General features: G+C 33.5%; 1 protein-coding gene across 2 annotated transcripts; it reads left to right on the top strand.

Annotated features, from left to right (window-relative positions):
• Positions 1–323: 323 nt before the first annotated feature.
• On the top strand, positions 324–5,594 carry LOC112863639 (olfactory receptor 6C75). Of its 2 annotated transcripts, none has more exons than XM_086713143.1 (2): positions 324–344; positions 4,653–5,594. In XM_086713143.1, exons 1-2 carry the CDS (start codon positions 324–326, stop codon positions 5,592–5,594), a joined length of 963 nt encoding a protein of 320 aa, XP_086569269.1. The 2 variants fall into 2 exon arrangements, with proteins under 2 accessions (XP_086569269.1, XP_086569270.1); XM_086713144.1 differs by lacking the exon at positions 324–344 and having other exon boundaries at positions 4,656–4,870; positions 4,919–5,594.
• The last annotated feature ends 6,337 nt before the right edge of the window (positions 5,595–11,931 follow it).

Below are 11,931 nucleotides of genomic sequence, written 5' to 3'. Positions count from 1 at the left end.
CCCTCCTTCACTGTGTTTCCCTTGATAACTTCCTATAACTGGCTCCCTCCCCACTCCACAACATCTTCTTTTGTCTACAGGTGAGGATATTATTAAAGGTGGTGGCTTGAGCCATTTGGGGGAATTACTCCGTTTTCCTGGATCTCTCCCATGTATACAGGAGGTACGCATGCTATTAAACTTCTATTTTTCTCCTGTTAATTTTTTTTTTATTATGGGGGGGAGGGGAGGGCTCTCAGCCAAGAACCTAAAAGAGCAAAAGGAAAATCATCTTTCCTCCCATACATAATCAAGTTGAGGTCATATACATTAAAGCAATTTCCATGTATCTTGATGTGACAACAGTTTCTGTATAACATAAAATTTTAAATAATATGATGACCTACACATAAACGTCATGTAGATACTATTCTGACAATGTTTATAATAAAACATGAGCACAGGGATGCCTGGCTGGCTCAGTCGGATAAGCGCCGACTTTGGGTCAGGGTATGATCTCACAGTCTGTGGGTTCAAGCCCTGTGTCAGGCTCTGTGTTGACAGCTCAGAACCTGGACCCTGCCTCAGATTCTGTGTCTCCCACTCTCTCTGACCTTCCCCTGCTCACTCTCACTCATTCTCTCTCTCTCTCAAAAATAAATAAACATTAAAAAATTTTTTAGAAAACATGATCACATGTATGGCATAGTATTCAAGTTCTTGACTTTTCTCATGAACAGACTAATATACTTTGAATTTAAATAGCTGTTCTGCTTGCTTTAATAGTCTCTTTCTTTAGTGTGTACTCTTTATTACTTAGTCATATACCTTGAATAATTTCATGTCTCCAAAAAAAAATCTTAAAATCTTTCTTCAGAAATTGTCTAACATTTTAAGATCAAGTAATCCAAATTTCCATTGATTTTAAACTATTTATATGTCTTATGGAAATCCTCTTTTATTTTTTTTTAAATATAATTAATTGTCAAATTGGCAAACATACAGGGTGTACAGTGTGCTCTTGGTTTTAGGGTGTGCTCTTGGTTTTAGGGGTAGATTCCCCCCATCACCCCTCGGTTTGTTCTCTGTCCTCTTTTAAAATAGCAACTAAATATAAGTTCCAAATGATGAATGCAAATGGGATATTACAGACATCTTTTCAGATCACTGCACTGAAAAATAAAATGATGCACGGGATGAGGGACATATCGCTTATCTTGGACATGAGAAAAGGAATCTGAGGTTTCTAAAATAACGTAGAATTCTCACCTTCTGTTGTAAGAAGTGAAAATTATGCGCACAGTTGTCTTTTACATCTCTCTACCCTCAGAACCTAAGCTTGACCCCAACACATAGAAAACATCCCAAAAGTAATCATGGAGTGAATAAATGGTAATGATTATAATCATGACAGGTTTTCTATGTCACCATTCAGTGTAAAAATGTAAAACCTTAAAAAACATGGCATTTCTTAAGGTGTAGAATGATTGAGACCTCAGCCCCAGTCTAAAACATCACAGTGAATTCTTAATATTTTCCCTAAGATTAGAGAAAAGCCCACTTGTTCACAATTTAAAATCTATTGCCATTGAGAAATTGTTTATCTCTTACACCATTAAATTTCTTCTCCTTGTGAAGTTATGGGTTCTTTTTATAATTTACTTTTGTGTCTTAACACTGTGTCTTAACACTGAGTAGGTATACTTAAGTTTTAGTTTTGCACAATGTGAATATTTTTATAATTTAAATTCTTCTATGTATTTTTTCTGCTCTGATTTCAGGCCACAATCACCAAAATAATCTATTCTAAATTATTTACTAATTTGGACTATTGTTGAATGCTGGTGTCTGGAGAACACCAATCTCCATGGTACCTTTTGTTTATTTACTCAGCTAATCCCCCTGAGTCCATTGTGAATGGAGCAGATAAAATGATAACTAGCCTGAATAACATTACTAAGATCATATCATCTTGCCCACCATACCTGGAAAGACATTCCAACTATAACTTCATTTCAACTATAACTTATTTCATTCAACTATAACTTATTTCATTCAACTATAACTTATTTCATTTCAACTATAACTTATTTCATTTCAACTATAACTTACTTCATTTCAAGTATCAAGACAATACTTCTTAAAGTGGCAATAGGTAGGATATCTTGAGAACTCAGATCCTTCGAGAAATCTGGGTTAATGCATAGAAGTAAGTTGATGTATGCCCTTTTTATAAAAATTGCTGAGAAGCTCCCTGAATTATGCTTTATCAATATTTTGAATACTTGGTTACAAGATTACAGAGAAGAAACAGATTGCAAAGACTTTTGAAAATTCCCAAAATTCTTACATTTGAACAAATTAAATAAGCCATTAGAAATGACAATGACTAAACCAACCATATTTACCATAAAAGTATGTCTTGGGGCACCTGGGTGGCTCAGTCGGTTGAGCATCCGACTTGGTTCAGGTCATGATCTCATGGTTTGTGAGTTCAAGCCCTGCATCAGGCTTTGTGCTGACAGCTCAGAGCCTAGAGCCTGCCTCAGATTCTGTGTCTCCCTTTCTCTCTGCCCTTCCCCCACTCATGCTCTGCCTCTCCCTCTCTCTCTCTCTCAAAAATAAATAAACATTAAAAAAAAAAAGTAAGTATGTCTTTAGTAGTTTCTTTCAGGAATGCAATTTTGCTTTAATAGGATAAATTTATGCTTTATGCAAGTTTTCTCAATTATGCACAATACTATATATGACTAAATTAAACCACATAATTTATATGAAATATATAAATGAAATTTTTAAACTGCAACAATGTAATAGTTTCATGCAACATTTTTGTTCATTATAATGTAAATATTCAGTGATTGATAAGACTACATATTTTTGTGTTCTTAATCTAAATGTCTTTTAATAATTATTTTTAATATAATCAATATCAAGATACCATGTAATCATTTTTGTGCAAGATTTGAAACCATTTCATGTGTCTTAACGCTGAGCAGATACATTTTCTGTTTTAATTTTACACAATGTGAATTTTATACAGTGAGGGTTAGCATCCATCATGTAAAGGCAGAAGACAAAAAAAAAAAAAAAACAAAACAAACATGCATATCTTATGACCACGAGGAGGACAGATGATGGAAAGTAGGAATAATCCCCTCCTAGCAATCAGGTAAAGATTTTAATGTGTTCATTAACACACTAAATTAATTGGCTAATCCTCAGAAAATAGCATTCCTTTTGAAAGCTCTGAAACCTCAGAAGGATGTAGAAAACAAAGGAGATATTACAGACTTAGGCTGTATGGACAATTAAGCATTTTTTAAAATTATCTTAGATGACAGCGCATCTAAAGCTTTTATGGAAAATAAAAACTTTAAACAGGAAAAAATCAAATCCTGATAAACATCAAGAGTTGCATTAAAGCCAAAGATGAAAAATAAAAGAAATAAGAAATAATCCTTGCTTCCCAAAAGCGTACCTTTTGTCTCCCTCAAGAAAACAATAGGCAATATTATGGAAAAGTACTAAATGATTTTATTTTTTTTTAAGTTTTATTTATTGAGATAATCTCTACATCCTACATGGGGTTTGAGCTCACAACCCCAAATCAAAAGTAACACGCTCCTTTGAGCCAGCCAGGAGCCCCAAAATCATTTTAGAATTTACAAAATTTACAATTTACAATTTACAAAAATAAAATTAGGACTTAAGAAACAGTAGTGCTTTATGTATCAGAGAGCAGACTCACGATAGGTAGATAGTAAATACAAATATATTTAAGAATATATTTATAATCTTAGAAAAGACCACTATGGCAAATTACTAATTAAAACTAGAATGTCTTGTGACACAGACATTGGAATTCGATTGGGACTACCCTCCCATGCATTAAATGTGTCTGTATACTGTTATCATGGAACATTATTCCACCAGATGGGCAAGTAAGTGGTCTCTGAAGATTGTAAAATTTTGAATGGGAGAAGACAAATGGTTATTCAAAATAGAAAAGTTAAAATATATATGATGAAGAAAGTAACAAAAAATACCTTCAAAATTTTGTAGTATGCTGGGAGTAAGCTGAGTTTTATTAGAAAAGGTTTTCATCTTAGAGGTTTTAATCTTTTTTTCTTGTTTTCAGGTATATACCAAAATATTCAGAAGACAGGGATTTATACTGAGATATGTGAGAATACAATGAAAGATATATAAGAATAATGAATTAATATATGACATACTAACATTTATTATTATATATTATTATATTATTATAAATGTCAGTATCATGTTTCTCTAAAAATATAAGGCAGCAATGACTTAAAACTTACTTATTTATTTATTTATTTATTTATTTATTTATTTAAGTTGGAGTGCCTGGGTGACTCAGTCGGTTAAGCACCTGACTCTTATTTCAGCTCAGGTCATGATCTCACAGTTCATATAATCAAGCCCCAGGTAAGACTCTGCACTGACAACACGGAGACTGCTTGGGATTCTCTCTCTCCCTCTGTCTCTGCCCCTTCCTTCCTCTATCTCAAAATAAATAAACATTGTTTAAAAGTGTGTCTATGTGTTTGTGTATGTGTGTATGTTTTTCTTTTCTGGTGTCGTAACTTTTCTTATTTTTTCATCTATTTTACAGCTACACAAAAATATCATTATAAAGAAGGAAGATAATGAAAAATTACACCTCAGTAACAGAATTTATTCTTCTTGGATTGACAAATGACCCACAGTGGCAGGTTGTACTTTTCGTATTTCTTCTTGCTACCTACATGCTAAGTGTGACTGGGAACCTGATCATTGTCACCCTCACCCTTTCAGATGCCCACCTGCAGACGCCAATGTATTTCTTCCTTCGAAACTTCTCATTCCTAGAAATATCATTCACGTCTGTCTGCATTCCCAGATTCCTTGTCACTTTTGTGACAAGGGACAGAACCATTTCCTACAATGGTTGTGTGACTCAGCTATTTTTCTTCATCTTCTTGGGGGTGACAGAATTTTACCTTCTGGCTGCCATGTCCTATGACCGCTACGTGGCCATCTGCAAGCCTCTCCATTACATGACCATCATGAGCAGCAGAGTCTGCACCCTTCTTGTCTTTAGCTCATGGCTTGCAGGATTCCTGATCATCTTTCCACCAATACTGTTGCTTCTACAGTTGGATTTCTGTGCCTCCAATGTAATTGATCATTTTATCTGTGACGCTTCTCCAATTCTACAGCTTTCTTGTACAAACACTCGCTTTCTAGAACTCATGGCATTTTTTTTAGCAGTGGTAACACTTATGGTCACCTTAACACTAGTTATTCTCTCTTACACATACATCATCCGTACAATTCTGAGAATTCCTTCCACAAGTCAAAGGAAGAAAGCCTTTTCCACTTGTTCCTCCCACATGATAGTGGTCTCTCTCTCTTATGGAAGCTGCATTTTCATGTACATTAAGCGTTCTGCAAGGGAAAGGGTGACTTTAAGCAAAGGAGTAGCTGTGCTTAATACCTCAGTGGCTCCTCTCTTAAATCCTTTCATATATACACTAAGGAATCAGCAGGTGAAGCAAGCCTTTAAGAATGTGGTCCAGAGAATGGCCTTTTACTCAAATAAATGAATGTTATTATGAAAAAAGTATACCCTTAAAAGTAAAGCTGAATGAAGAACTCTCTGCCTTTCTCTACATAAATTCTTCAAACACCTCAATTCATTCTTTCAGTTAGACATATGTATATAAACAACGCCTCTTTTTCTTACTAGCCTAAAAACCAGGTCTTAACTGGCTTTCTGTATAGAAAATAGTCAATCTTATCCTGTGTAACTAAAATTCATGTGTCAATAATCTCCATTGTTTCTCATATCAAAGCAAAGCAGCTTAAACATTCATAGAAAAGATACAGATTGCTATACTATAAGAAGCTACTAAAAACCACAAGCACTATGAAATGTATTTTATGAGAAATAATAATATGTATCAATATTTCTTAAATTTCTACTTCTGTGTCATCAATAAAACGTTTAAAATTAAAAGCATTATTAAAATATCTCCATGAGTTTATCAATAAAATGTAATTAAAACATGCTGAAAAATCAAATAGAAATTTAAGATCAAATCTCCTGCCAGCCTTATCTTTGCCATTTGAAATGAGATGGTATCTATTTTATATTAGTTTTTGTAGGAAAATATATAAGTTTCAGTACAAGACATGAAATTTACCTTTTTCTTCCACTGATATGTTCTTAAAAGAAAATAGATTAACTGAAGAATTCCCTATCTGCCAATCATATTTGAAAGGGAAAAGCATGGTATATAAAGGTAAATTAAGCTATCCTGATAAATGTCATATTTATATTCAAACTCTTTCAACTGATACAAAAATGGTCTTTCCTACTGATATGAAACAACAAATTCATAATCTGGAATGATAGGATATATAGACTCCAAAGAGTTTCTTGGAAATGATGATACATGACTTATTTATGCCTTAGTTTTCCTTTATTAGCAAATCTACACACTGTGTTTATCTGTCCTTTGCCTCTTTTACAGCATGTTCTACCTCCCTCAATAATATCCAAGAAAATGACTCTGACAACTTCAGAATTGTAAAAAATGTGTCCAAGCCTGGCTCCTACAGTTAATATCCCCTTTGGCACCTATGTATCACTAAGAAAACTGGTTGTCTTAAGACAGCAGTTGTGAATATAACTAGATACTAGGTAAGTGGATTTGACTTTGGTTTCTTGATTTCCAGCTTGGTCTGATACATAGGTTAATGTAAAGAGCTGTACATAGTTTCTAACTCCCAGACAGAAATACCTTTTCTTGTATCTCATAGACAAGAGTGTCTGTGAACACTCACTTATTTCTTACCATTGTCCTTTCATGGAATGGGTTACATTTTTTTAAAAAAGGACTTAACATAATATTACCACAAAATGAAAATTAATTTATCATTTTATTCAATTATAAATTCCATATTGGGGCAATTTGTAAGAAATGAAATTATATAGGTTTACTTTTGTAAGAAAATAACAAGTAAGCTGAAATGCAAAAGCAAGAACTTATCAAACTCAATACCCAAAAACAAATAATCCAGTTAAGAAATGGGTAGAAGGGGTGCCTGGGTAGCTCAGTTGTTTAAGCATCTGATTTCAGCTCAGCTCATGATCTCATGGTCCGGTCCATGGGTTTGAGCCCTGAATCAGGCTCTGTGTTGACAGCTCAGAGCCTGGAGCCGGCTTCAGATTCCGTCTGTCTGTCTGTCTGTCTCTCTCTCTCTCTCTCTCTGCCCCTCCCCTACTCACACTCTCTCTGTCTGCCTCTCTCTCCCTCTCTCAAAAATAAACATTAAAAAAATAAAAGATAAAACAAAAGAAATGGGCAGAAAACATGAATAGACATTTTTCCAAGCATCCAGATGGTTAACAGACACATGAAAAGATGTTCAACATCACTCATCATCAGGGAAATGCAAACCAAAACCACAATGAGATACCACATCACACTTGTCAGAATAGCTAAAATTGACAACTCAGGAAACAACAGATGTTGATGAGGGTATGGAGAAAGGGGAACACTTTTGCACTGTTGGTGTAGATGTAAACTACTGCAGCCACTCTGTAAAATAGTATGGAGGTTCCTCAAAAAGCTAAAAATAAAACAACCCTACAACCCAGCAAGTGTACTACTAGGTATTTACCTAAAGGATGCAAAAACACTGATTTGAAGGGGTACATGCACCCTGATGTTTATAGCAGCATTATCAACAAGAGCCAAATTATGGAAAGAGCCCAATGTCCATCGACTGATGAGTGGATAAAGATGTGGCATCTATATACATACATACATACATATATATATATATATATATATATATATAAAATGTGTGTGTGTGTATATACACACTACTCTGCCATCAAAAAGAATAAAATCTTGCCATTTGCAATGACATGGATAGAACTAGAGTGTATAATGTTAAGTGAAATAAGTCAGTCAGAGAAAGACAAATACAATATGCTTTCATTCATATGTGGAATTTAAGAAACAAAACAGATGAACATAGAAAAAAACAGAGAAGGAAGCAAACCATAAAAGACTCTTAATAATAGAGAACAAACTGAGAGTTGATGGAGGGAGGTTGGTGGTGTGATGGGCTAAATGGGTGATGGGTATTAAGGAGGCCACTTATGATGAGCATTGAGTGTTATATGTAAGTGATAAATCACTAAATTCTACTCCTGAAACCAATATTACACTGTATTTAACTTAAATTTAAATAAAAACATTTAAATTATAAAACTGATTATATATATATATATATGTATATATATATATATATATATATATATGAGTGTATACAAACAACATGAAAATGTTAACTAAATGAATATATACTATACATATGGTATATATAATAGGTATGTAGGTAGACATAAGAAAGAGAGGAACAAAAATAAGAGGGAAGGGAAAGGTGATCCTCTTGATTGACAGAAACTTCTCTGGAAAAAGTTGATTCTAATATTCACATTGTTCATAAGCATAAGGTGAAATATTATTGTAAAGTATTATGAAATAATGAAATTTTTATTGCAAATGTGATGGTTGGTGAGAAATGTATCAGATATATGTTATGTTTTAGAGGCTTTCAAAAGTATTAAGTTCATATTATTTTTCACACTAATATTTCTAAAACGCCTTCCCTTTAACGACAAGGGAAATTACATGTATGTAATGATCACACAAACACACTTGTGCCATAACCTTTTTTAAAATCAAATCACAGTTACTGTCACTTTACTGTTTTGTGGTTATTGAAAACATAAGAAATCATTTATTTTCATTGGTGAATTATCATCCTAAAAGTTGATTCTATTAAACATAAAGTGGGAGCTTAGAATAAAAATTTCTTAATAGCACTGCAAATTGGAATTTCATTGACTCCTATTCCCATGAAGCATTCCTCAAGCTCTAGAGATTACAAAATACTCTCCAAAAAGTATTAACCATTCATGGGCCATTGAATCTCTTGGGATCTTAATACCAAGTGATGATTGGCTAAAGAAAAAGTAATCACTAAAACTTACAGATCACAAAATCTAAGAAAGAATCACACAATCAGACAATTTTGGAAAAGCCTTTATTTTGTCTTATAAATGCTCAGGGGTGCCTGGGTGGCTCATTCAGTTGAGCGTCTGACTTTGGCTCATATAATTATCTTGCAGTTTGTGAGTTGGAGCCCCTTGTAGGGGCTCAGAGCCTGGAGCCTACTTCAGATTCTGTCTCCTTCTCTCTCTGCCCCTCCCCTGCTTGCACTGTCTCTCCCTGTCTCTCAAAAATAAACATTAAAAAAAATTTTTTTTAATGCTCAGAAGGAAAAGTGAGCTAGATGAATAGATAATTAGAATAGAAAAGGAAGAAATCAGTTATTTTGTACCTTCCACATTTCTGCATTGATCTTAACCAGGCTGCCTGTACTTAATTAAATTCCTCTAAATACTAATACAGTAAATGTGATAACATTTTTCTAAGGCATTCCATTTATGTTTTCTATAAAAGGCAAACTACATATTCCTTTTTTTAGAAGCAACTTTATAACTCAGGAGAGGTGTGATATTTTCCAGTTCTCTAGAACTACTTTTTATATTATCCATTTGCTTTCATAAATATTCAGCTATTTTTTTTTATCTCTAATACATGCAATGCTAAGGGAAACTTTTCAATTCAATCTTTTAAGAATTCTATCTTAAATCCCTCCTTAAACTGAAGTCATTAATAAAGTTCACGAGGAGAGAGGTAGAAATGGGTGAAAAGGCAGAGGAGGAAGAGCCTAAGAGCACAGAAAGAATATCAAGTTTTGCAGTAAATAAAGTTTGAGTTGGATGCACAAATGAAATTATTTACCATTTAAAATAACATTCAGAGAATATCAGATAAATCATGGTCTTCTTCCCCCTTTATGTGACCAAACATGCTATTTGGCAAATTCCACATGAAAAGAATTATTATTAGAAACTATACATTAGTTAAGAATTAACTTTCCTGGGGAGTGCCTTTGGTGGCTCAGTTGGTTAAGCCTCTGGCTCTTGCTTTTGGCTCAGGTCATAATCTCATGAGTTTGAGCCCCATGTCAGGCTCTGTGCTGACAGTGCAGAGGCTGCTTGAGATTCTTTCTTTCCCTCTCTCTCTGCCCCACCCCCTCTCAAACTTAAATAAATAAAGATTTTTTAAAAATAAATATGGATGACATAGTCTGAATGACACTGCATCTCAAAATTAATGGAAAAAAGGGAAGGGAGAAGGAGCTATCAAGGAACAAAGGCCTTTCTCCAGGAATGCTCCATTCCTTCCTTATGTTGCTCCTTCCCAATTATATAAATATTGAGGAAAGAATTAATCTCTTACCTAATGAAAGACTCTTTCTGTACACTCATCAAAATCAGTGACATCTAGAATCCACATACAAATTACATGATCTGAGTACATCATAAGCCTTGGAACAATATTATGTAGTCAATTCCATTACTATATAAGGGAGAGTATTACTCATGCAACAGCATTTTAAAGTTTTATTCTTAGTTTGATAGCAATAACCAAGAAAACCTTAGGCTAAAGCATGAGGTACTAATCCATACTCTACATTGATATCAGTCACAATAATTTTCATGCATTGAATGAAAGCAGAAAGTTTCTACAATTATTTGATCACTGCATATGTATTATCACATTTCATTCTCACAGGCATCTTATCATCATTGTTGTATTTCACGTAAGTAAAATCAGCCTTGCCTGTCATGTTCCCTGTCCTCCAACCACAAACCTCATGGTATTATTATGTTTCCATGACCATACAATATTGCAAAGGTTTTGAGGACAGGAACTCACGGAGAATTAAATTCCAACAGATGTCAAGTTCACAAATGGAAGCGCTGGGTCTGAAAGTCAGCTTTCTATATACAAAAGATGTACTCACACTCATAAGTGAAAAACAGTAACTTTATAATTTTTAATCAAACAGATCTAAAAATAATTTGAAAATAAACTATATGACCCATTGCAGAGTTTAATTTAACATTTGACATTTTTATCATAAACATAAACAGATCCAAAATTAAATAATCTGGGTATGATGAAAATATTGAGATTTTAAGATTAAACTCTTACATTACCATCTGGTTTGTATTTATTGTCAAATGTATCCTATGTGGAGAAATACATAGGAAGTTAATGATGTTCATTTAAAATGATACCTAAAAAACATGCATACTTCCACTTCCCAGGCTAACATACCAAACACCATATTAACATAGAACCCCCCAACTTTTCTGTCCTCCAAAATACAGATTTCAAAAGACACGTCGACTGTACTGACACTGCTTTGCTTTTCACACTACCAAAATTAACTCTTTATATTTTTCTTTCCTGGGTTTTGGTCAGGTTTTAGAGAATTAAAAATTACAAACAGTAAATTTCAGCTGCATGCTTTTATAAAATTTGACAGATGTATGCAGTTGTGTATCCACAAGCACAGTTGAAATAAATATATTTTGAAAAAATATCCAAAATATTTTCTTATGTACTTTAGTAGCCAATCCCTACATCTTACTCACAGCTCTTGAAGAATCCACTGATCCATTGTCCTATGGTTTTGTTTATTTTGTATTGTCATAGAAAATGAATCATATAGTATGTACCTTTTAAGTGTTCCTTTTTCACCTCATAAAATGCTTTTGAGATTCATCTATGTATGAATATATATATATGATTTGCATATATCATTAGCTTATTCCTTGTTTGTATGAATACATGGATTCACCAGTTGATGGAAATTATAAAGTTTCAGGTTTCATATTTAGGTAGATCTGTTTTGAGGTTTTTGTATAATAAAATATATATGCTGTGGTTCAGATTTTGCTTATGGAAGTCCAATTTTTCCAGCACCATTCGCTGAAAAATA

Source organism: Puma concolor, chromosome B4 (genome assembly GCF_028749965.1).
Source record: "Puma concolor isolate L17-30 chromosome B4, mPumCon1.1.hap2, whole genome shotgun sequence".
Taxonomy (NCBI): domain Eukaryota; kingdom Metazoa; phylum Chordata; class Mammalia; order Carnivora; family Felidae; genus Puma; species Puma concolor.
Note: the sequence above shows the minus strand (reverse complement) of the source record. Positions and strands in the feature narration are given on the sequence as shown.

What these genes read in the sequence shown, in the direction of transcription:
- LOC112863639 (XM_086713143.1), top strand. Translation starts at nt 324, where the DNA reads ATGTATCTTGATGTGACAACA. An exon ending in TGTATCTTGATGTGACAACA is followed by an intron (nt 345 to 4,652) that starts GTTTCTGTATAA and finishes TAAAGAAGGAAG; the next exon opens with ATAATGAAAAATTACACCTC.